The sequence below is a fragment of the Mytilus galloprovincialis genome, chromosome 5, assembly GCF_965363235.1.
Source record: "Mytilus galloprovincialis chromosome 5, xbMytGall1.hap1.1, whole genome shotgun sequence".
In the NCBI taxonomy this organism is placed as follows: Eukaryota; Metazoa; Mollusca; class Bivalvia; order Mytilida; family Mytilidae; genus Mytilus; species Mytilus galloprovincialis.
Window position 1 is genome coordinate 60,449,823 of NC_134842.1, and position 27,690 is coordinate 60,477,512.

The 27,690-nt window shown below is 32.5% G+C and overlaps 1 protein-coding gene across 1 annotated transcript; it reads right to left on the reverse strand.

The window, feature by feature from the left end:
- Nucleotides 1–890: 890 nt before the first annotated feature.
- LOC143076172 (gametogenetin-binding protein 2-like) lies at nucleotides 891–26,586 on the reverse strand. The gene is made up of 12 exons (XM_076251862.1): nucleotides 26,337–26,586; nucleotides 25,370–25,563; nucleotides 22,711–22,854; nucleotides 21,958–22,056; nucleotides 21,012–21,122; nucleotides 20,091–20,294; nucleotides 18,989–19,166; nucleotides 16,237–16,431; nucleotides 14,523–14,775; nucleotides 6,190–6,293; nucleotides 5,113–5,211; nucleotides 891–4,505 (listed from the first exon to the last, which is right to left on the reverse strand). Exons 1-12 carry the CDS (start codon nucleotides 26,421–26,423, stop codon nucleotides 4,299–4,301), a joined length of 1,875 nt encoding a protein of 624 aa, XP_076107977.1. The 5' UTR covers nucleotides 26,424–26,586; the 3' UTR covers nucleotides 891–4,298.
- Between the last annotated feature and the right edge of the window lie 1,104 nt (nucleotides 26,587–27,690).

Here is a 27,690-nt window from a genome sequence, read left to right on the forward strand (position 1 = left end):
TCCGCCTCTGATATGTAAGACTTAAATCATACAGACTGTGAACTATTACCAGGCCCTTTTAATTATGTTCTGGGATTTTCTACCTTTTTAAAAAAAAATCATGAATATATTAAAGATAGTCTGAAAACAATACTCATTTTGTGCAACAAGCATTCTTTTTGTTGTTAATGTCTGTGTCATTTTGGTCTTTTGTGGATAGTTGTCTCATTGGCAATCATACCACATCTTCTTTATTATATTTAACTAGCTTATTTTCTGAAATATCCTGGCAATGTGGAGAAAATTTTTAAGGCATTACTATCACTTATCAGTCTCATCAGTCCGTTTGGTACTTGGAAAAGACTTGTTCCAGCAATGGTTCTTATATGTAAAAATATTATAATATGGTAAAGGAAGCACTTTAGTTAAGTGTTTGTATATTTATAATGATTTAGGTAAATGGCAAAGTTTTGGTAGACCAGGTGCTCTTCAACACATACTTCTATAGAATCTGGTCCATTACTTGCTTGTACAGCAGGTTAACAAATAATTCCATTGGTTTCTTAATGTTGATTTTTACTACAAAAGCTCATTCATAATTTCAGTGGTTAATTTCTTTTATAAAATGTTTGCAATAACATTAGTTAGATTGTGTATTTTAACCGGTAATCAGTGATTTACAATAATAAATTCATGCTGTTATCTGCTCTTTGGTTTGGTTGTCTCCGTGACATATTCCCCCATTTACATTCTTCATTTAATGCATTACTTTCTGAATTTACATTATGGTAAAGATGCATGTTTATCAGGTTTAGTATCAATGAAAACCATATTTTGACATGCTCTTGAAAAATTCCAAACATCTCCTTTTACACACATGTTCATAGTCTAGTAAAGAATTGAACACAATATTACATAAGACTTTTATTTTGGCAGCATATTTATCATGTCACTGCTGCATACAGATAATCATTGTATTGAATAAATTCAGTAACAAGATAATAACATTGTCCATCATTATAACGAGAACAGTACATCTTAATCCTTGTGTCAGGAAGATACATCTATCAATTGTTGACCAAAATAATGAAAACAGACAAAATAGAAAGAATTCAAAACAAAAAAATAAAAGAATGTTGACATACACATGTATTAAAACTTACAATAACATTCATTTTGTAGCATTGTTTCTGTTCACTGTTGATAAGCATGGAAATTTGTTGCATGTATTCATTAAATTTCTGACAGCAAAGGTAACAAAACTGTGTGAAAGACATCAATCTGAGTTTGTCCTAATCCCTCACCACTGTTTATACTTGTCTTCTTATCCCCCCTTCCATCCCTTTCAACAAGGAACATCTTAACTTTTATACTTTTCAAGCTCTATGTTATATGAGTATTCCTGCTTGCATGTGCATAATCATAAAGACTTGGTCTAAATACATTAATTCACTTCAAACATGAAACATGGTTCAGTATACAAATATTGACTCTTCAAGCATATCAGTAGAGGCGGAAAAATAATAGCACTTACGTCCTCTAAATCATTTAAGAAATGCTCGCATATGAAATATCAATGTACAAAATATTACAATTAAGTGCAGTTTTATAAAATGTAATCTGAATAGCTGCAATGATCATATAATCACAAAATTAATTTCTTCTTCATATAAGGGCTATTCCATTAAAATGTATATGGATCGGTAGGAAGGGAAGTTTAATTATTGAATGTGGATCATGGGTCTTTTTCCAGTATGCTTCTTTTACCATAATGTAAAATTATTTGAAAAATGGTTCTTGGTTGTAGGGATATTTTGAAAGTCCCTTTCTACCCTCCCACAAACATTTTAATGGAATAGCCCTAACTTGACATCAAATCCTGTCAATCAAAAAGAGCCAACTGTTTCATACTTTGTATACATATAAATACAATCCCTTCATAAGGACTTGTATTTTGATACCTTCAAATCATGTAAATAATAAGGTTTAATCCACCAAGGGCTTCAAATATTATAGCTTTACTTTAAAAATGTGTTATGAAATTGCTAAAAAAAAAAATACCAAGTAATTAAATTTAAAGCAATTGAAAGAATGAGAAAATTATTCATGTAAACTGGTGTTAAAACTATAAACAGCTATTGTTAAGTTCTTTGTCAAGACATTTTCATAATTAAAACAAACACATTTCCAGCTTTAAATCAAAGATATTTTTCAGTCACTGAAAATAGCATACTTTGTATATTAATTCAATATTTATGCCCCATTTATGGGCATTATGTTTTCTGGTCTGTGCGTCCGTTCGTCCGTCCGTTCGTTCGTCCGTTCGTCCGTCTGTCCCGCTTCAGGTTAAAGTTTTTGGTCCAGGTAGTTTTTGATGAAGTTGGAGTCTAATCAACTTGAAACTTAGTATATATGTTCTGTATGATATGATCTTTCTAATTTTAATTCCAAATTAGAGATTTAACCCCAATTTTACGGTCCACTGATAGAAAATGATAGTGCAAATTTCAGGTTAAAGTTTTTGGCTTCAGGTTAAAGTTTTTGGTCAAGGTAGTTTTTGATGAAGTTGAAGTCCAATCAACTTGAAACTTAGTATACATGTGCCCTATGATATGATCTTTCTAATTTAAATGCCAAATTAGAGTTTTGACCCCAATTTTACGGTTCACTGAACATAGAAAATGATAGTGCAAATTTCAGGTTAAAGTTTCTGGCTTCAGGTTAAAGTTTTTGGTCAAGGTAGTTTTTGATGAAGTTGAAGTCCAATCAACTTGAAACTTAGTATACATGTGCCCTATGATATGATCTTTCTAATTTAATTGCCAAATTAGAGTTTTGACCCCAATTTTACGGTTCACTGAACATAGAAAATGATAGTGCAAATTTCAGGTTAAAGTTTTTGGCTTCAGGTTAAAGTTTTTGGTCAAGGTAGTTTTTGATGAAGTTGAAGTCCAATCAACTTGAAACTTAGTATACATGTGCCCTATGATATGATCTTTCTAATTTAAATGCCAAATTAGAGTTTTGACCCCAATTTTACGGTTCACTGAACATAGAAAATGATAGTGCAAATTTCAGGTTAAAGTTTTTGGTCAAGGTAGTTTTTGATGAAGTTGAAGTCCAATCAACTTGAAACTTAGTATACATGTGCCCTATGATATGATCTTTCTAATTTAAATGCCAAATTAGAGTTTTGACCCCAATTTTACGGTTCACTGAACATAGAAAATGATAGTGCAAATTTCAGGTTAAAGTTTTTGGTCAAGGTAGTTTTTGATGAAGTTGAAGTCCAATCAACTTGAAACTTAGTATACATGTGCCCTATGATATGATCTTTCTAATTTAAATGCCAAATTAGAGTTTTGACCCCAATTTTACGGTTCACTGAACATAGAAAATGATAGTGCAAATTTCAGGTTAAAGTTTTTGGCTTCAGGTTAAAGTTTTTGGTCAAGGTAGTTTTTGATGAAGTTGAAGTCCAATCAACTTGAAACTTAGTATACATGTGCCCTATGATATGATCTTTCTAATTTAAATGCCAAATTAGAGTTTTGACCCCAATTTTACGGTTCACTGGACATAGAAAATGATAGTGCAAATTTCAGGTTAAAGTTTTTGGTCAAGGTAGTTTTTGATAAAGTAGAAGTCCAATCAACTTGAAACTTAGTATACATGTTCCCTTTGATAAGATCATTCTAATTTTAATGCCAAATTAGAGAATTTATTCCAATTTCACAGTCCTTTAAACATAGAAAATGATAGTGTGAGTGGGGCATCTGTGTACTGTGGACACATTCTTGTTTTTCTCTGTTTTAGCTACAAGTAATGTAGTTTTATCTCATGTGAAACTTTACTTCTATAAAGTGTCAGTTTGTACATATTGTACAACCTTTCTCTAAAGCAATTGGCCGGAGGAAAATTTCACAAATATGTTAAACAGTTTCAAAAGAATGTGTATCTTCATAATTTTCTCAAGCAGCCAGGCAAAAGAGTTAGCTTTTAATGTAAAATTCTATCCAAAACCATATACAAATTGAAATAATAAAAATATAATTATCATAATATATTGTTTTAATTTCCGTAACCAATGAAACAGCAGAAAAACTAATTTCCCTTATGCATCATTCCTGCAACTGCACTGCATGTACAAGATTAGACAAATGTTTTGACACTAACATATACTGACTGACAGATTTCTGTATAATAAATACTACAAGGACAGAGGCTATGTGTATACTGTTAAATAAAGAAGATTACAAACAAAGTCAACCAAAACACATTACAGAAAATGAAAAATAAAAAAAATCCATGTAACCGAGTCAACAGTTGGATGGACGTACTGATCCAGACAAAGTAGGCGAAGTTTCTGGTGTCTTTTGATGTACTGTACAGAAACTGCAGAACTGTTTTCTAAGTTTCTCCCTTAACTCCTCCCGTTGGACCTGAAGATTTTTTTTGTTAGCTTTGAATTGCTTTATTTCTTCTTCTGAAATAAAATCATCCTCATCTTCTGATGAACATGGTGCCTGGTAAAAAAGAGAGCAATACATAATAATTATATATGTCTCTGGTAATTTCACATAACTTAGTTGTGGTCTTAGAAAGTCATTCAATATGTAAACAAAAAAGGAAAAATTAAACACAGGTGTGCCTTATGCTCAGTCTACTTTCTAATTTCAAATAATGTGAGAGTATTAAGACAATTATGTAGTCTATTTCCAGGTCATAAAAGTATACAATTATGAATAATTTTCTGAACTTACTTTAGATTAATCTGAAGTCTCTGAATAATAATAATATATCTCACTAATTTTTATTCAAGTTTGAATTCAGTCTTGACGAAGATACAACAAATTCAAACAACCAAAATCTCAAATTTTTCAATTTTTTCTTAGAGACACATCTTCCATGCAAATGTTTTGAAAGAAAATATTGCATTGATATCTAAATATCTTGATCTCTTCAAGTAAAATTACAAAATTTGAAATGGAAAAAGGTGGCATTACTTATCAACCCTGCTTTCTAAGGTGGTTTTTATTTCAAATACTAAATATTGGCTATTTTGTTGATTTCAATGTTTAATTTGAACATAACTAAATATTTAAAGATGATAAACAATAATTTGTAATTTACCTCTAGCATATCTTGAAGACTAAGCGGCATATACTGTTGAGAGCTTGTATTGGCATCACAGTAGTCTTCTTGATGCTGAGGAATCACAGACATTTCACACTAAAAAAGTAATAATAATTCTATAGTTTTACAAAAATCTTGTTTCCTCTGTGGGGCAGTCACTGCTATTGAAATATGAAGTCATTCTGCTCCGCAGTACTTGTGAAAATTGTGACAAAACAATTGAAGTTAATTCAACACTAATAACACTAAATGCTATTTATGATGATCTATCTTTTATTTATATTCCGCAGACAAAACCTGGCGTTGGGATTATTTGGAAAATTAAAAAAAATCCAGTGGACATGCACACCTCTTTCATGTATATTATGTGACTTTGTGTAGAAATATCCATCAAAATATTAAAACTGTAGCTCATAAAATCTAGGAGGAGATATTAGATATCGTGTGTATTTACAATGTATATTCATTAATTAGGGGTAAATTAATATGCCCTAAACATTTAAAACGTGGGGGCATTAAAGGAAACAAATTAAGCCCTTTATTGTTTAATCGATACATGGATAGTAGATCTATTCATTTCAGCTACAACTGAATACTCAATCATTCTCAAATACAGATCAACAGGAAAATATAACATATTAAAATGTCACACTATCAAAATTCTTCCATAAATAACTCAGTTGACTGCTGGTATTGAACTTTTAAAATATTTCCTCTTGGATGAGAAGTGGTTAAGAAAACAAGATACAAGAGAAAGGGTAATGGATTTCCACTTCTCCCTACTCTTTCCTCGATTGATAAGTCACTTCTCCCTCTCCAGAATCAGATAATAGGCCCTGCAAATATTTCATGCTTATTCAGGACAATGACATTTAACTGTGTAACATACTAGACTAACACGGTTCAAGTAACAAAGAAATGAATGGAGAATTGTGGACACCATTATTGATACAATTTATTAGAACTTAACAGACTGTCCATAGGTTTTGTTTTTATTGGGTAAACAGTAAAACAATAACTATGTGCATCAACAGATACTTCAATACTACATGTATCCTAATTATTATACCATACCTTGTAGTGATTTCTTTTGTGCTTGAGTTTAGATGGAGAACTTTCAGACAAACAAGTTTGGCATGAGTCTAACCTGTCGTTGGAACCACATACACTTTCACCTCCTGTCAACAAATTCATTTAATTTTTATCACATCTTGTAAACAAATAATTTCAATCATCTACCAAACATTTGGAAATCCAAACTCCTATTTCATCAACCCTTAAATGATGATTTTTACAACTTTTTAACATTTTGCCAATTATCTTGATAACTTTAATTAATAATTAGAAACTTGGTAAAAAATCACCAAGGACAATACCTCCAAAAGGAGTCAACTTATGATGTCTGCAATATTGTCTTAGGAGTAAATCTTTTCAGGTTTCAAGTTTCTCTATATATCTATTAAATTTCAAGATAATAGGCAAAAATGCACACAAAAAGGTAAAAATCGTCATCAAATGGGCAAATACTTTTAGATCTGGTCTTGTTGATCGTTTAAACATTTAAACTAGATACCTTAATGATGGTGTCCTATTTTGTTAAATATGGCTTAGTTGTTTCAGAAGATATTCTTATCAAAAGTTGACAATAACAGACAACAGACAACAAGTGATGGCAAAAGCTTACACTTGCCCAGTGGGTTTTATGTAAGTAAAAAATGAAACCAGATGCTCCGCAGGGTGCAGCTTTATACGACCGCAGAGGTCCAACCCTGGACAGTTGGGGCAAGTATGGACACGACATTTAAGCTTGATACAGCTCTGAATTTGGATTGTGATTAAATAGTTGACACAACATAGGTTTCTGACACAGAATAAATGTGGTCTAAGAACTTAAAACTTGAAAACTTTTACCTATTATGGTCGAATATCCAAAATCTAAATACATGGTTAGAATTAGCATATCATAGAACCCCAAGAATTCAATTTTTGATGAAATCAAATAATGTTCTATTTTAGACCCTTTGGACCTTAATGTAGACCAATTTGAAAACAGGACAATTACTGTGCAATTGAATATTTTTTGCTATTGCGCAAAACTGTGCAATTTAAAATTTCTTGCTATTGCACAATTTTGTGCAATTAGATAGCTCTTGCTATTGCGTAATACTGTACATTTGAAGATTTCTTGCTATTGCACAATACTGTGCAATTAAAGATTTCTTGCTATTGTGCAATACTGTGCAAGTGAAAATTTCTTGCTATTGCACAATACTGTGCAATTGAAGATTTCTTGCTATTGCACAATACTTAATATAATAATTTTGGACCCTGATTTGGACCAACTTGAAAACTGGGCCCATAATAAAAAATCTAAGTACATGTTTAGATTCAGCATATCAAAGAACCCCAAGAATTCAATTTTTGTTAAAATCAAGCTTAGTTTAATTTTGGAACCTTTGGACCTTAATGTAGACCAATTTGAAAACAGGACCAAAAATTAAAAATCTGAATACACGATTAGATTTGGCATATCAAAGAACCCCAATAATTCATTTTTTGATGAAACCAAACAAAATTTAATTTTGGACCCCAATTCCTAAACTGTTTGACCCAAAACTCCCAAAATCAATCCAAACCTTCCTTTCGTGGTCACAGGGTTTCCGCTGTTGTTGTGACGAAAAATGTTTAAAAGCAAGAAAAATTTCTGATTTAAAACTTATCCTTTGACTTTAATATAGATAATTGATTAGGGAGACTACTTTAAAGTCGTTTGAGTGACACACGTGTTTCAAACATAGTTTTACGTCTCAACTTTTTCATTTACGATGGTCAAGAAAAGAAAACTGTCGTTATGAAGAAATCTATCCAAAAGATTTTGTTGTAAAAACCACTTCTTAGTACAAAATGGCACATCAGTATTTTTCTTTTAAAGAAACTTTCCCTACGAACTATACTGGTATTATATAATAAAAACATATCCACTAATTTTGTTATATTCCAGGACTTATATCTTCTTTACTATTAAAAATATAGTGGCCCCTAGTCCAAATAATTATTTCCTGTGGAAAGGCTATTTTATTTTTTTTTTTTTGGGACACCTTCCTTGCCAGACGTCATAATTATTTGGACTAAGTGGCCCCCTCATTTAGAAAAGTTGTTTAAACAAGTGAAACTGCGAGCTACTGCTCACTGATGATACCCCCGCCGCAAGTGGATAATATTAATAGTGTAAAAATATTCAAGTGTTCGGTAAACAGGAAGTTGTCGAGTGATGAATCTGAAAACGCATCACACGGTATAGTTGACTTATATAAATCCTGAAACCTAATTTCAGAAATCCTTGTATTGTAGTTCCTGAGAAAAATGTGACGAAAATTTTCAACTTGGCTATCATGTGTAAAATCATACAAGTGTTCGGTAAACAGGAAGTTGTCGAGTGATGAATCTGAAAACGCATCACACGGTATAGCTGACTTATATAAATCCTGAAACCAAATTTCAGAAATCCTTGTATTGTAGTTCCTGAGAAAAATGTGACGAAAATTTTCAACTTGGCTATCATGTGTAAAATCATACAAGTGTTCGGTAAACAGGAAGTTGTCAAGTGGTGAATCTGAAAACGCATCACACGGTATGGCTGACATATATAAATGTTGATACCAAACAAGTGAAACTGCGAGCTACTGCTCACTGATGATACCCCCGCCGCAAGTGGATAATATTAATAGTGTAAAAATATGCAAGTGTTCGGTAAACAGGAAGTTGTCAAGTGATGAATCTGAAAACGCATCACACGGTATAGCTGACATATATAAATCCTGAAACCAAATTTCAGAAATCCTTGTATTGTAGTTCCTGAGAAAAATGTGACGAAAATTTTCAACTTGGCTATCATGTGTAAAATCATACAAGAGTTCGGTAAACAGGAAGTTGTCGAGTGATGAATCTGAAAACGCATCACACGGTATAGCTGACTTATATAAATCCTGAAACCAAATTTCAGAAATCCTTGTATTGTAGTTGCTGAGAAAAATGTGACGAAAATTTTCAACTTGGCTATCATGTGTAAAATCATACAAGTGTTCGGTAAACAGGAAGTTGTCAAGTGATGAATCTGAAAACGCATCACACGGTATGGCTAACATATATAAATGTTGATACCAAATTACAGAAAGGGTGGATGTGTAGTTCCTGAGAAAAATGTGACGAAAATTTTCAACTTGGCTATTATGTGTAAAATCATACAAGTGTTCGGTAAACAGGAAGTTGTCAAGTGATGAATCTGAAAACGCATCACACGGTATGGCTAACATATATAAATGTTGATACCAAATTACAGAAAGGGTGGATGTGTAGTTCCTGAGAAAAATGTGACGAAAATTTTCAACTTGGCTATTATGTGTAAAATCATACAAGTGTTCGGTAAACAGGAAGTTGTCAAGTGATGAATCTGAAAACGCATCACACGGTATGGCTAACATATATAAATGTTGATACCAAATTACAGAAAGGGTGGATGTGTAGTTCCTGAGAAAAATGTGACGAAAGTTTCATGGGACGGACTGACTGACGGACGGACTGACGGACGGACTGACGGACAGACAGAGGTAAAACAGTATACCCCCCCTTTTTTAAAGCGGGGGTATAATTACAGAAAGGGTGGATGTGTAGTTCCTGAGAAAAATGTGACAAAAGTTTCATGGGACGGACTGACAGAAAGGGTGGATGTGTAGTTCCTGAGAAAAATGTGACAAAAGTTTCATGGGACGGACTGACTGACGGACGGACGGACTGACGGACAGACAGAGGTAAAACAGTATACCCCCCTTTTTTAAAGCGGGGGTATAAATACAATGAATATTTTTCCCTTTTAAGTTAAAAAACTAGAGGCTCTAAAGAGCCTGTGTCGCTCACCTTGGTCTATGTGAATATTAAAGGAAGCAGATGGATTCATGACAAAATTGTGTTTTGGTGATGGTGATGTGTTTGTACATCTTACTTTACTGAACATTCTTGCTGCTTAAAATTATCTCTATCTATAATGAACTTGGCCCATTAGTTTCAGTGGAAAATGTTAGTAAAAATTTACAAATTTTATGAAAATTGTTAAAAATTGACTATAAAGAACAATAACTCCTAAGGGGGTCAATTGACCATTTCGGTCATGTTGACTTATTTGTAAATCTTACTTTGCTGAACATTATTGTTGTTTACAGTTTATCTCTATCAATAATAATATTCAAGATAATGACCAACTAGAGGCTCTAAAGAGCCTGTGTCGCTCACCTTGGTCTATGTGCATATTAAACAAAGGACACAAATGGATTCATGACAAAATTGTATTTTGGTGATGGTGATGTGTTTGAAGTTCTTACTTTACTGAACGATTTTGCTTCTTACAATTATATCTATAATGAACTTTGCCCATTAGTAACAGAGAACTATATTTGGTAAAAATTTACATAAATTTACCAAATTAATGAAAATTGTTAAAAATTGACTATAAAGGGCAATAACTCCTTAAGGGGTCAATTGACCATTTAGGTCATGTTGACTTATTTGTAGATCTTACTTTGCTGAACATTATTGCTGTTTACAGTTTATCGCTATCTATAATAGTATTCAAGATAACCAAAAACGGCAAAATTTCTTTAAAAATTACCAATTGGAGGGCAGCAACCCAACAACCAGTTGTCCAATTCATCTGAAAAATTCAGGGCAGATAGATATTGACTTGATTAACAATTTAACTTCTTGTCAGATTTGCTCTAGATGCTTTGGTTTCATAGTTATAAGCCAAAAACTGCATTTTACCCCTATGTTCTATTTTTAGCCGTGGCGGCCATCTTGGTTGAATGGCCAGGTCATCGGACACATTTTTCAAACTAGATACCCCAAAGATAATTGTGGCCTAGTAGTTTCAGTGGAGATTTTGTAAAAGATTACTTAGATTTATGAAAAATGGTTAAAGATTGACTATAAAGGGCAATAACTCCTAAAGGGGTCAACTGACCATTTTGGTCATGTTGACTTATTTGTAGATCTTACTTTGCTGAACATTATTGCTGTTTACAGTTTATCTCTATCTATAATAATATTCAAGATAATAACCAAAAACAGCAAAATTTCCTCAAAATTACCAATTCAGGGGCAGCAACCCAACAACCGATTGACCGATTCATCTGAAAATTTCAGGGCAGATAGATCTTGACCTGATAAACATTTTTATCCCATGTCAGATTTCCTCAAAATGCTTTGGTTTTTGAGTTATAAGCCAAAAACTGCATTTTACCCCTATGTTCTATTTTTAGCGGTGGCGGCCATCTTGGTTGGTTGACCAGGTCACGCCACACATTTTTTAAACTAAATACCCCAAAGATGATTGTGGCCAAGTTTGGATTAATTTGGCCCAGTAGTTTCAGAGGAGAAGATTTTTGTAAAAGATTACTTTAATTTACGAAAAATGGTTAAAAATTGACTATAAAGGGCAATAACTCCTAAACGGGTCAACTGACCATTTTGGTCATGTTGACTTATTTGTAGATCTTACTTTGTTGAACATTATTGCTGTTTACAGTTTATCTCTATCTATAATAATATTCAAGATAATAACCAAAAACAGCAAAATTTCCTCAAAATTACCAATTCAGGGGCAGCAACCCAACAACCGATTGACCGATTCATCTGAAAATTTCAGGGCAGATAGATCTTGACCTGATAAACATTTTTATCCCATGTCAGATTTCCTCAAAATGCTTTGGTTTTTGAGTTATAAGCCAAAAACTGCATTTTACCCCTTTGTTCTATTTTTAGCCGTGGCGGCCATCTTGGTTGGTTGACCAGGTCACGCCACACATTTTTTAAACTAGATACCCCAAAGATGATTGTGGCCAAGTTTGGATTAATTTGGCCCAGTAGTTTCAGAGGAGAAGATTTTTGTAAAAGATTACTTTAATTAACGAAAAATGGTTAAAAATTGACTATAAAGGGCAATAACTCCTAAACGGGTCAACTGACCATTTTGGTCATGTTGACTTATTTGTAGATCTTACTTTGCTGAACATTATTGCTGTTTACAATTTATCTTTATCTATAATAATATTCAAGATAATAACCAAAAACAGCAAAATTTCCTCAAAATTACCAATTCAGGGGCAGCAACCCAACAACCGATTGACCGATTCATCTGAAAATTTCAGGGCAGATAGATCTTGACCTGATAAACATTTTTACCCCATGTCAGATTTGCTCTAAATGCTTTGGTTTTTGAGTTATAAGCCAAAAACTGCATTTTACCCCTATGTTCTATTTTTAGCCGTGGCGGCCATCTTGGTTGGTTGACCGGGTCACGCCACACATTTTTTAAACTAGATACCCCAATGATGATTGTGGCCAAGTTTGGTTTGATTTGGCCCAGTAGTTTCAGAGGAGAAGATTTTTGTAAAAGTTAACGACGACGGACGACGACGGACGACGGACGACGACGACGCCGGACGCCGGACGCCAAGTGATGAGAAAAGCTCACTTGGCCCTTCGGGCCAGGTGAGCTAAAAACAGCAAAATTTCCTTAAAATTACTAATTCAGGGACAGCAACCCAACAACGGGTTGTCCGATTCATCTGAAAATTTCAGGGCAGATAGATCTTGACCTGATGAACAATTTTACCACATGTCAGATTTGCTCTAAATGCTTTGGTTTTTGAGTTATAAGCCAAAAACTGCATTTTACCCCTATGTTCTATTTTTAGCCATGGCGGCCATCTTGGTTGGTTGACTGGGTCACCGGACATATTTTTTAAACTAGATACCCCAATGATGATTATGGCCAAGTTTGGTTAAATTTGGCCCAGTAGTTTCAGAGAAGAAGATTTTTGTAAAATATTACTAAGATTTACGAAAAATGGTTAAAAACTGACTATAAAGGGCAATAACTCCTAAAGGGGTCAACTGACCATTTCAGTCATGTTGACTTATTTGTAAATCTTACTTTGCTGAACATTATTGCTGTTTACTGTTTATCTCTATCTATAATAATATTCAAGATAGTAACCAAAAAGAGCAAAATTTCCTTAAAATTACTAATTCAGGGGCAGCAACCCAACAACGGGTTATCCGATTCATCTGAAAATTTCAGGGCAGATAGATCTTCACCTGTTTGACAATTCTACCCCATGTCAGATTTGCTCTAAATGCTTTGGTTTTTGAGTTATTAGCCAAAAACTGCATTTTACCCCTATGTTCTATTTTTAGCCATGGCGGCCATCTTGGTTGGTTGGCGGGGTCACGCCACACATTTTTTAAACTAGATACCCCAATGATGATTGTGGCCAAGTTTGGTTTAATTTGGCCGAGTAGTTTCAGAGGAGAAGATTTTTGTAAAAGTTAACGACGACGGACGCAAAGTGATGGGAAAAGCTCACTTGGCCCTTCAGGCCAGGTGAGCTAAAAATGGGTTGTTTTAAAGTAAATGTTTAGTGTTTATTCATTAAAATGTAGACTCTAAATTAAGTTTAAGAGAATAATCATAGACACAATGGGGCAAAATCATCTTATTTAAGGGGGGTAGAAAAAAAGGTAAATTTTAAACGAAAAATATAGTTATGTTACTTGGTGAAAAAAATAATAAAGTGGCAAAAAATCTATTGTTTTGGTGAAAGAGGTGGCGAAAAAAATAATTGACCCAGGGGAAACCCTGCGTGGTCATAAACCTTGTGTTTAAATTTCATAGTTTTCTATTTACTTATACTAAAGTTATTGTACAAAAACGAAGAAAACTGCTAATTTGGGACCTTTTTTCGACCCCTAATTCCTAATCTGTGGGGACCAAAACTCCCAAAATCAATCCCAACCTTCCTTTTGTGGTCATAAATCTTATTTTAAAATTTCATAGATTTCTGTTTACTTATAATAGTTATTGTGCACCAAAACCCCCAAAATCAATCCCAACCTTCCTTGTATGGTCATAAAAGCTAGTGTTTAAATTTCATAGATTTCTATTTACTTATACTAAAGTTAAAGTGCGAAAACCAAATGTCTTCGGACGACGACACTAACGTCATACAAATATACGACCAACAAATTTTCAATTTTTGCGGTCGTATAAAAAAAATAATCCTTATTTAGCTCTGGATCCTGTCATAGAATGTTTATTGCATACCGTCTTGACTACCACATATGTATCTGTGGTTTATAGAATGTTTATTGCTTACCCTCTTGACTACCACATATGTATCTGTGGTTTATAGAATGTTTATTGCTTACCGTCTTGACTACCATACATGTATCTGTGTAGAATGTTTATAGCTTACCGTCTTGACTACCACATATGTATCTGTGTAGAATGTTTATAGCTTACCATCTTGACTACCACATATGTATCTGTGGTTTATAGAATGTGTATTGCTTACCATCTTGACTACCACATATGTGCTCCAGACTGGAGACATCTGAATCATTTGAACTTGGCACACTACAGCTGTCACAACCATCAGGACCAGAGGAATAACCACAATCACTTCCTCCTTTCTTCTCTCCAGACTGATTACTCCGACAACTTTCCATTGAAGCCAAGCTAGTATTGGAATTTTGGTCACCATAGATACTACACTTATCTTTACAAGACTTGTGAGTCGACTTATCCTTACTCCTCTCTTTATCACACTGTGGAAAATACCATCATAATAATAATATAAATTTTCCAGAATATTAACAGTACAGCAGAGAAAACATAATCAACTTCTATAATAACAGTACAGCAGCAAACATTATCAAATTTTATCTTAAGTTTTGCATTAAATGAGTGTATCAGGTTTTGAGTCATGCAAATTTTCATTAGTTACTTATCTGCTCCAGTGTACTATTGTCAAGATATTAAAGACAGGCCACAAACTTTCATACCAAATTCATGTATATACATGATATACAAGATATAATTGTTTTAATGTCAAACACCAACAATAAGATTGCTTAAGTAGCCACTATTCTAGAATTTTCCACATAACTTACTCTGGAATAAATTAAATTGATTTTGTGGAATGAAGAAAAATTGTAGTTTTGTTGATATCTGATTTTCTTGTTTTGTCAAATTCTGAAAACAACCCTATGGCATGTATAGTAAATTTGTTTTTCGTCAATCATATAAATTGGTGGTAAATCTATACCCACAAAATCCATATAAATTTGTGAACCTAGAATCAAACAATGATAACCATACCTTATTATACTGTATCTACTTACTTCACATTTAGAGTTATCATTACCTTATACTGTATCTAGTTACTTCACATTTAGAGTTATCATTACCTTATACTGTATCTACTTACTTCACATTTAGAGTTATCATTACCTTATACTGTATCTACTTACTTCACATTTAGAGTTATCTACTTGCTTCACATTTAGAGTTATCATTACCTTATACTGTATCTAGTTACTTCACATTTAGAGTTATCATTACCATATACTGTATCTACTTACTTCACATTTAGAGTTATCATTACCTTACACTGTATCTACTTACTTCACATTTAGAGTTCTCATTACCTTATACTGTATCTACTTACTTCACATTTAGAGTTATCATTACCTTACACTGTATCTACTTACTTCACATTTAGAGTTATCATTACCTTATACTGTATCTACTTACTTCACATTTAGAGTTCTCATTACCTTACACTGTATCTACTTACTTCACATTTAGAGTTATCATTACCTTATACTGTATCTACTTACTTCACATTTAGAGTTATCATTACCTTATACTGTATCTACTTACTTCACATTTAGAGTTATCATTACCTTATACTGTATCTACTTACTTCACATTTAGAGTTATCATTACCTTATACTGTATCTACTTACTTCACATTTAGAGTTATCATTACCTTATACTGTATCTACTTACTTCACATTTAGAGTTATCATTACCTTACACTGTATCTACTTACTTCACATTTAGAGTTATCATTACCTTATACTGTATCTACTTACTACACATTTAGAGTTATCATTACCTTATACTGTATCTACTTACTTCACATTTAGAGTTATCATTACCTTATACTGTATCTACTTACTTCACATTTAGAGTTATCATTACCTTACACTGTATCTACTTACTTCACATTTAGAGTTCTCATTGTCTATCTCAACTGCAATGTTTTCCTTTTCAGCAATCTGAGATGTCTTTGCTTTCTTCTTTTTTCTCTTCTGTCTTTTCTGTTCCCTTCTTTGTTCTTTAGCTCTTTCCTCTTCCAACAATTCCTCATACATCAATTCTAAGTTTGACACACCTTGTTTCTTCTCTAATGCCACCTGTTAAATAATAATTGAGAACCTTGAACATGAGATTGATATGCAAATTCCATGTATAACAAAATTGAGAATGGAAATGGGGAATGTGTCAAACTCAGTGAAAGACACAACAACCCGACCATAGAACAGACAACAGCAAAAGGTCACCAATGGGTCTCCAATGCAGCGAGAAATTCCAGCACCCACAGAGGCCTCCTTCAGCTGGCCTCTAAACAAATATATATACTAGTACAGTGATAATGAACGCCATACTAAACTCCAAATTATACACAAGAAACAAAAATTAAAAATAAATACAAGACTAACAAAGGCCAGAGGCTCCTTTCTAAGTCGAGACAGGCGCAAAATGCGGCAGGGTTAAACATGTCTATGAGATCTCAACCCTCCCCTATACCTCTAGAAATGTTTACAAAAGGTTAAATACAAAGTAGTTCTTTCTACATTATTTCTTCAAGAATACTTGAAATGAACATAAAATAAAATATCAATGATATTTTTAGCATTTTGAACATAATAATCAATTCACATCTGTGCACAACTGTGCTAGTTCAAATAATGTGATTGTGATAATTTTTCACTTAAAACCTTTTTTACTACCTTTTAAAATTTATCATCAAATGATATTTTAATGTGTGTTATAAATAAACTAATTTTTTTTAACTAAATTAATTAGAATGCAAACTAGTGATATTCAAAGAAGTATCTATGTTCAGTCCAAAATAGTTTTTCTGTTGACTCAACAAGTACATTTCAGCTGTCAGACAACTAATAAACCTTGATTGTAATGAGAACAGTTTAATTAAAGTTTTAAAGTATAGTACTTATTCGTCATGTCACTTCTAAAAATGGAAATAAGTGGCTGTTTAAAGTAAAAGAACTTCCATTTATGCCTCGACACCTGTCTGACAAAATATTTTCTAGATACAGTGGCGTAGCTAGGCTATTTTTGAGTGTACGCCCTAACCTCGGCGAGAAGTTTGAGGGCCCAAATCGAATCCAAGTTCTAACATCTACTCAGTTGCGGATCCAGAAATTTACATAAGTGGGGGCCCACTGACTGACCTAAGAGGGGCCCGCTCCAGTCACGCTTCAATGATTCCCTATATAAGCAACCAAATTTTTTCCCAAAAAGGGGGGCCCGGGGCCCAGGGGCCCCCCCCTAAATCCGCCTCTGCTACTAGTAGTGGGTTCGTGGGGAAGCCCTTTTCCGACATTAAAAACTAATCAATAGCAAGTTGGACATACTATCTTTTGAATCTTTTATGTTTTGTATTGATTTAGTCAATAATGGTCATTGGTGTTAGAGAAAATATCCAAACCAGTTACTTTAAAATATGTTTATAAGGAACCGTAGGGCAAAGCAGTAACTCTAACAAAACCCCTTTTTGTGCAAATGACGTTAATGGATATGAAGTGATTAATTTTCATAGATGTTTAGGTGTATTATGAAAATTCGTAAAGGGTTCCTTAGGACTGTGGTGTTCGCCTGGATTACAGCTTCCCAGCGAAAATTGAATCCATTATCAGTCCATTACAGGAGTTTAGATAATTAAACATTTTCTGTAGATTTTTTTCTTGAGATGGAATATTACAATATCAGAAAAAATATTTCAAATTTATCATGTAAAAAAATAATAATCACAGTTAGACCGTCTGGTAATTGCTACAAGATAAGTCCGTTTGTCAATGGAAAAAAATATATATATTCTTAAAATTTTGCTTCATACATTAATTAGTTTACTTATTTTGTATGTCACAAACTTAATGTATAAAGTTTTATGGTAATAAATATTTGAATAGCTTGTCCAACTTTCGTAAAATTTCACGAAGGTTTGACAACATAATTGATATTAAAAAAAAATAACCATACTAAACCTAAATGTTGAAACCCCCGACGAAAACTAGGATCGCTATTTCTTGCTTTTGCGACAAAAAATGTCACAGGCTCAGCTAAAATCAAAGCTCATATTAGAATCTCAGCTGATTATGAATTGCTTTAAACAAAAGGAAAGTAAAAAGAATGCCAAGTAGATTCAGACTTTGACTGACAGAAAATTAACAAATATATAATACAGTACCATTTGATCGAAAGTAAATTCCATCACTTTTACTCGCAATTACAAGCTATTGAAAAAAGATTTACAAGCTTTTAAATCAGATCTTTTTGATTTATTGAGATTATTTTTTTATTTTTTTTTATCAAAATCCAAGTGTACGCACGGGCGTTTTGACGTTAACGTAGCTACACGCCTGAGATATTGCTCATTTTTATTTAAAAAAAATTACTGGTAAAGTTAGAAGTTTTTGCATTCATTTATCATTTCAATTTTGAAATAACAGGAAAAGCTCCATATATACAAATATGTCAGATTTCAGAATGATAGTTCTTGTTATTGTGATACTAACCCAGTCACATAATTTGCAATAATCAATGATAATAAAAAAACAATTTACACATTTTCTTAGTATATTTAGTTATTTTGAACATGTTTATGTATCACAACTCTTGTTTATAGGAAGACTAAAGATTTTTATAGAAAATTGAACACATATAGACCTCAAAGCTTTTCTTTAGAGCATCCACTCCAAGGAAGAATAGAATCTGCCAAGTCTGTTCTTCTTCCTTCAATTTTTGAGCGATTCTATGAAGCCTCTCATACACATGTATACCGAGGCAGGTCAGCACTTCTTCCTGGGCAATGTCTAAAGTTTTGGCATGTCTATCTCGGCGTGTTCTGCAATAGACAAACATATAACAAAAGTGTGTTGATTAAAAAAGTTTATTTTTATGTCAAAAATCTGCAAATCATAAAAATAAAATGTCTATCACTGTATACTTAAACTTTAATATGATGTGGATTGGTACTTATACTTCCTACCATTGTATTATTGTGCTACAGTCAGTTTTGAGTTCTTGTCTTTCATTTTTGCTTATTATGTCTTTGTTTTGTTTACACAATCGTTGTCAATATAATGAAATAATATGCAACAGTAATAATGTGAGAGGTATTAGCTAGCTATAAAACCAGGTTTAATCCTCCTTTTCTTTAAAAGGTAATGGTTGTTCTAAGTCAGGAAAACAAAGGAATTTGACAGTTGTTTTCCATTTATTAAATGTGTTAGAGCTTGTGATTTTGCCATTTTATAAAGGACTTTTCATTTTGATTTCGGTATTTTTATTATTTTACTTTACTCTTAGCTATATTGTTTTAAATAGAATTATCAGTCATGTATGAGCAGATTTTGAATAACACTGTATCAGCAAAAAGTAATGGCTTCAGCTAAAATGCCACAGGGAAATTGACCCAATACACTCCATGGCAAAACATGAAAATTGATTAGGGTAAATTTTCATATTTGCTTTATTATACTACATTGTATGATGATTACCAAAAAGCAAATAGTTAAGACATCAAGAATTCTAAATAGCACACAAGATTTGTATTGAATAGAGGGTTGTCTTTGTGAAATATTATGTTCTTATGTTCATTGATTGCATTGCATATGTTGTGTCTTATACTTTACTAACTTATTGGTGTTCAGGTTCTGCAATCTGTTAGTAAAAATCATGTTTCTCATAATAGATGTGACTACCAAATGTACTTCAATCTATTATATTATAAAAATCATTGCAATAATTTTACAATTGACATTCTTACCCTCCAGCAAGCTCTGGCTCTGCCCTGCCTATTAAATGAGCTATGAAATCTGTATCACAGAGCATATGTATGTGGCGTTCCTGAGGACAACATCGTAAACCTTCATACAAGGCAGCACAATAACCCTTCTCTTTGGTACAGTCCAAATCTCCAACCAAAATACTGTAGGCTCTTAACACTTTTGACTTGCATTCTGAACAAAACCTAAAAAAATATTGATGTTAAAATTTGTCAATGAAAGTATTTCCTGTCATCAATCTGCCAGTCACACATTCAAAATAAAGTAAATATATGTGATTTACATATTATTTTCTATTGCTCTATTTTATAAGTCTTTAAAAGGCAAAACAAATTTTATTCTGTGTCGCTGCATGCTATTAATTTGAGATTAGGAGAATAACTGATCATTCCCTTTCATTGAAGTCATTAAAACTTGAATGAAAATTTTCACAACACATACAAAGAGTGCTGTAAAATTGAAAAATATTGAAAAAAAATATTTTCAAACTATCTGCAAACAGGAAGTAATTACCTGGTTGACAACTCACTACAACTCAACCTTATCAAGCTGTAGACTAATTATCCGTTGCATCGAAGCCAAGAAAACTTTGTCTTATAGACAGACAGAGTCGAGCAGTTACTAGCATGACTAGCCTTGCTTTGGCATTTGGCAACTCAAACATTTGCAAAAAGTTGATTTCTTGACATATGACGTCATCAGATATGGTCACTTTTTTCAAGACATTACAGTAGGAAATTCAGAAGGATTTAATAAAAAATTTGACATCATAACTTAATTTGACAAATCATTTGTGGAGAACTGATATTTCACTAGCATGACTAGTGAGGAAAAAATCAAGAAATGTGAATATCCGTTATAAATTAGAGAAATTATCATCTATATATCTATAAAACAATTACCTGTGTTTTCTGAGATAATTTTCAAGTGTATCCAAGAGACCATCAGCATCTACTAGCACTACTTCCTCTCTGCAATCTTGAGCTAACAAATCCCATATATCTATCCAGCTTCTGAAACACAGTTTTTACCTCTTCCATTATCATGATCATTTTAATCAATACGGTTTGAGAAAATGAGGTCATTTGTGACTTATTTGAACATATTGACAGTTTCACTTCATTTGCCTTATGAAATTTCTAATAAACATGAAAAACTTACAGTTAATGCAACTAACTCTTTTAACTATATTCTGACAGTTCTTTTCCTGTATTTTATTAGTTTATAATGTATTTCTAAACGTGATGGCTATACAATACTATTGCTAACCATTTGAGCATTTATAAAGGTATCAAACATGTCAATTTTAGGTAAAAATATTGATAGGAAATTTTAGCACAGGGCTTTCAAAAAATATTTGAGCCAGTCAGAATTTTTTTCCAGATGTTATCCCTTGACCCTTTCCTCCATAATGATGCCTGTGTAGTGCCTCAGTTGAAATGTCTTGAATACTAAAAATCTGTATTAGACTTAATAAAATTTGTATCGAATATAAAAAGGATATTCATGAGAATATCTGATTCTGACTGGAATTTTTTCGATGAAATATTCCTTTTCATAATTCATTAATACTTTAAACATGATTTTTTTTAATTAAAAAATCCTATGACTATGTGAATCAAGTAGGTAAAAAATATTACATGGAGAAAAGGGTTAAGACTTAGTATCAAAAGGAGACCATAGTAATCAGTTCAGCGTCATATCATAATTATGATTGACACAAAATCGGTATTTCAATTTCGATGTTCTGATGTAAACTGATAAATTGACTGCACCATTTAAAGTGTGAAGGTGCTTTACAGGACAGGACAGACACAGTTTTATGATTATTAAACATACATGACATACCCTGGTGTTCTTGTCTTATGAGTCTCTAAGGAATGAAGATTACACCGTTTGTTCTTCTTACTTTTCGGAATAGATTCCATCACAGATGTCAGCTTTGATCTGGAAAAAAAGAAGACTGTAGTCACTGTCCCAAAAAAAATTGCACAAAAAGTCATTTTTCCAGAAATTCAATTTTGAATAACATCATGTTTGACAAAGATTATAAATATGACTTTTCCTCTTTTTTTTTTATATCCATCACACATCAACAGATTTTTGTTTTGCTAAGAATCAATCTTGATAGTGCTTTATAAAAAATGTTTGACAATTTTACAACTTTCAACAGATCATGATAAACTTCTTTGAAATGATGTTCCATTATTATGCTTATTTTTCCATTAATCATCAAGGGACAGACATGACTGGGGTCTCTCAAAAAAGTTTCATTTAACAAGTACACATGATGCAGACCAGAGTACTTAAAAACATATTACAAACTCAAATGGTTGTAAACAATACATCTTATCTAGCTCTACCTTCCAGTGGTTTGACTCATTAATCGTGTTAATATGAAAAGTCTCAGCAACAGCCATGACAGTCAGAGATTTGAATTTTAAAACCTTTAAAAATCTTATATTAACCTCTCAAGATATTTCTGCTCTAAAAGTTTTATCATAGTTGATTCCACCTGTTATTAACATATGAGATATCTTATAGTCATACAATAAAAAATGTTATTGGTAAATAGTAAAATAACTACATTTTTGTACTAACCCATGAATGTAGAAGAGAGCATACAATGCTTTCGGATCAAAAAGACTGTCACGATTTACAGATAACACACCACGTCGTGTGATGATAAGAGGTTCTAATGCTGTGTGCTGGGATTCCACCAAATCGTTGAACAGCCTTTCAACACTGTAATAAAATATATAATGTTATATGTACATGTATAACAATATTAACATTTCTTAATTATAGTAGTTTAACTCAATTACTCCATAATGACGTCTGTGTGGTACATTTGCAGGCCTGGGGCCATTACACTGCAATGTAATGCATTACATTACAATTACTTTGTGATTCTTCCATTACAATTACAATTACAATTACATTTTTTCTCACATGTAATGCATTACATTACAATTACTTTGCCTGTGTAATGCATTACATTACACATTACTTTTTCAATATAAAAACAAAAAGCATTTCAAAAACAAAGGTATATGTACATATGTATACAGTGTAAGGTACATAGACTTCAAATACTGGTTAATTAATATGTGCACTTTATCATAATAAGTGGTTTAAATGTGATGCCATTAAGAGAACAGCGATCAGTTCTGTACACCTTTCCCGCAATACTTAAAAGCCTTTCTACAGGAGCTTATGTGTGGGAAATGGCTAAATACTTGATAGCTGTATTAGCCAAAGAAGAAAGGCACACTGAATTTGACTTCCATTATTCCAGTGCATTGATTGAAATTTCTTCACATGGCTCAGACAAGTAGATGTCAACATCATGTACTGCACCGTACATGTGTCTATACCCTTTGATTGAGTAGTAGGAGGCATGAAACTGAAAAAGTCACTTTCAAGTTTCTTAGGTGGTGGTAAAAAATAAATAAATTATCATATAATTTTGTTTCTAACATTGATCACTTAATCATTAAGACATCATTAAGGATTTCAAAGGGATATAATAAATGTGTCATTAAAGGATTATCTTGTGAAATGCCTAAGGGATCTGTGAGGACAAACATAAGTTGAGAAGATTTGATTGCAATAAAAACATTGTGATATTAAATTAGGTGAAATAACAACACAGACAGGACCCAAACCACAGTTTGGTTTAAAAATGTTGTTTGATATATTCAATATTTCATTGAAATACATGTAAGGTGTGTATAGAATTATGAAATTTTCATCTTCATTTTTTTTCATTGATCTATATAGTTTTGTTTGATAATTTTTTTTTATAAGATTTTTCATAGACCACCAAACACCAAAATATTCCCATATCATATTAAACAAATATCAGAAACCAAGATCAAAGACTTGATATTTTTTACCATTTTATATTTCTTACCTTAATGTGTGTTTTAAAGATTGATGTAATTTATTTAATACAGTAATTAACTGTGACAAAAATTTTATTCCATACTTTCTTTGTTTTTGTTAATATTTTATTTTTATTATACAATATTCTTCAATTTTATCTATTTTACCAATTTGTAATGAAAAGTAATGTACTGTAATGGAGGCATTACATCAATTTTTAACTAAAGTAATCATTACATTACATGTAATTGTAATGCAGAAAATGTGCATTACAAATTACTTTGCATTACATCCAAAAAATGTAATATTACAATGCATTACAATTACAAATTACCATTACCCCAGGCCTGTACATTTGTACCTCAGTTGAACCGCTTTGATTATGAAGTGTCTGCATCAGACTTAATAAAATTTGCATCTACATGTAACATATATGAGATGGATATTCAACTTAAATTTATTTGATAAAATACTTTAAACATATTTTCAGCATTTTATTGAAAAATCCTATGCAATTTAACCCTTTCACCGATTGCTGCCCAGACAGAAGCTACTCTGGAGACGATGGCTTCCCTGGCTACTATATCTCAAGTGGGAGATCTTCATAATAAATGTCAATAAAAACTTGTTTGTAGTTATTTGTGTATTTATTTCATTCACTAACACCATGTTCACAGTTTTGTTCATGTTTTGATAATTTTTTCTTCATAAAATATTCAAATTTTCGGCATTATCTAGGTGAAATTCTCAAAATTCTGCTCTTTGACCCGAAATCGTAATATTTTAATCCAAAACGGCAAAATTTTGAAAAATTTTACGAGGCTGTACAAATTCCTTACACTGAACGATGTCCATTCCAAGTGTTTTGTAGGACATAAAAGGACATTTTATGTCAAAAAAGTATACTAGTTTGACTTCAATTCTTCCATATTCTTTCAAAAAAAATGTTCCCTCATTTCAAATTTTTGTAAATTCCGTAAATTTCGTCTGATTTTGACACGGTTTTCAACAAACGGAAGCGCCATGTTTACACTTTCATCCGGGTATTCATCAAAGAAAGATAACTCATGTTTGCACTGTTTTTAGCAGGAAATATAAAAGAGGTATTCCGATCCCGGTAAAACGGGACTTATCGTCAGCTGTCTGAAGCGTGAATCCCTGTAAACCGGGACTCATCGGCTAAAGGGTTAAGTATGCAAAAAAAAAATCATTGAGAAAAGGGTTAATAAAAAAAAAAAAAAAATAATAATTGTGGTCAGGTTTGTTTAAATTTGGCTCAGTAGTTTCAGAAGAGAGGATTTGTAAAAGTAAACAGATTACAGGCACCAAGTGTGATGAAAGCAAATAAAAAAGTATGTATTAGCTTAAATACCTTCTCCTACAACCAACACAGGGAACCATATGTGTTAGAAGATTCATGATGTCTTTACTTGTGACCATCATCTCAACAGCCACTTCATCTTTTGTTAGTCGACTAAATCTCTGAACAAAATGTTCCAGTTCCTTCTGTTTGATTCCTCTAACATGTTCACAATCAACACAGTTATCACTAAACTGGACAACCATCTGAAAAAAACAAACAAGCAATAGGAACATAAATCAATGGACTCAATGGAACTGTATCAGTGCTGTTCAGAGGTTGTTAGAAACAACCATATACAGATGTAAGTAACTCAATATTTTTCTTCTTTTATTGAAGATTTTACATGTCCAAATGAACATGTAAATATACATGTATGCCACTATCATATTAAATCCTAAAAGTACCCCACAGAGAATTTTGTAAAATAATTGTTTGACCACTGGATGACTGGTAAACAAAAATGGTTGATTAAATTACACATGAAATCATAAATTTGAATGGTTCCATAATCACAGGCAGCTCTCAGTTAAAACTAATTTTTAAGGGTTGACAATTTTATATGTTCAACGCTCCTTAGTTTCCTTTCCTTTCCAAAACTGATGATAAATACAAAATGTAAGCTGTGTTGTTTACATAAATTGAGCATTATCATGATTATTGATCTGGATATATACTATCTCAAGTATCTGATTTTGTAATCTTTTTTTTATTCTAATTTTAACCAGTACTGTTTCATATTTACATTTTCTCACATGATTATATATTAATTGTGAAAAGTAACTTAAAAGATTAGTAGAAGTTTGACCTACTTTTCAAAATGTCAAATTTATATTTGTCCCCCATTTCCCTTTTTTTCAGAATCAACTTTTTATAAGTACGGGGGCAAATCAATTGATTTTCGTTACATTCGTTAATGGTTTGCACAATTTTATTATGTTATTGAGAATGGTTCTAATTTCAGTTTGACAAACCTCACCTTCAAATTGTCATCGACTGTCAATGGGAGCTGTCTCCGTTCAAATTGATAGTCGTCAGTTCGACATACCGCAACCAGCTTAGCCATGTATATCCCGTGCCAAATGTGATATATATGCAACTTTAACTTATATAGTCATCAAATATATCTGTTGATTATTATTATCTTCTAAACAACGTATGTTAAGTACAAATTTGCTAACCGGGCACCTGAGTTTGTCAAATTTTGACCGAACAACACAGCCACAATGCTAAAATTAATCCGACTTCCGGATTGCGTATGAAATAGTCCTATATAAATTCTAATATTTTTGGATAGAAACGAAGCGTATTTTCACAAACAGTCTTTTTAATAACTCATTTACTTAGTTACTTTTAAATAAGATATTTTAAAATGAATTGAAAAGAAAATTGTATGTTTCCAAGTACACAGATAACAACGGTACAGTCCACGCCCGTTGAACGTGACAGTGACAACGGTGTAAAACGGTACCACAGTACAGTTAATGCCTTTATTTACACGGAGGATTTAATTTTATTTTCCAGTGGTCAAAGGAGCTGTTACAATGACGATACAACTTATCCTATAAATTTGACATGCAATTTCTATTTAAACCTAACACACGAGAGTCTGGATTGGGTTGAATGCAACAGAATAGAAATAATCAGTCACCTCCTTCATGATCATTCATGTTAAGTTATATATAGATGAAAGCAGAAGGTCACCAACACGTCTTCAATGCTAAGGGAAATTCCAACATCCGGAGGCGTCCTTCAGATGGCCTCTAAACAAATATATACTAGTTCAGTGATAATGAACGCCATACTAAACTCCTAATTGTACACAAGAAACTAAAATTAAAAATAATACAAGACTAACAAAGCCTGCCAATTTGATGCGACAGTCATACAAGTGAGAGGTTTAGCGCTATATAACCAGGTTCTACACTAGAATTTCAAAATGCCTGTACCAAATCCATTGTGTTTGAGCTTTTGATTTTTGCCATTTGATAAGAACTTATATCTATAGATATTGACTACAGTGGCGGATCCAGAACTTTTTCTAAGGTGGGACCCGCTCCAGTCACGCTTCAGTGATTCCCTTTCTAAGCAACCATATTTTTTTTTCGCGAAAAGGGGGTCCGGCCCCACAGCCCCCTGGATTCGCCTATGGACTATATTGACGAGGCCGCACATTCGGTTGAAAATAAAATTTTACGACAATTTAATTTAAAAGAGATTTTGACTTCCCAATTGTGATTTTTCATTTTTAGACCAATGATGGTGAATTATCACTTTGTAAATTTTACGGACTCCATCACGGGTTGGTTGACCGTTGTGGAATTTCCGTTTCA

What these genes read in the sequence shown, in the direction of transcription:
- LOC143076172 (XM_076251862.1), bottom strand. Translation starts at nt 26,423, where the DNA reads ATGGCTAAGCTGGTTGCGGTATGTCGAACTGACGACTATCAATTTGAA. An exon ending in CATAAGACAAGAACACCAGG is followed by an intron (nt 21,123 to 21,957) that starts GTATGTCATGTA and finishes ACTGTGTTTCAG; the next exon opens with AAGCTGGATAGATATATGGG. An exon ending in GAGCCAGAGCTTGCTGGAGG is followed by an intron (nt 19,167 to 20,090) that starts GTAAGAATGTCA and finishes TGTCTATTGCAG; the next exon opens with AACACGCCGAGATAGACATG.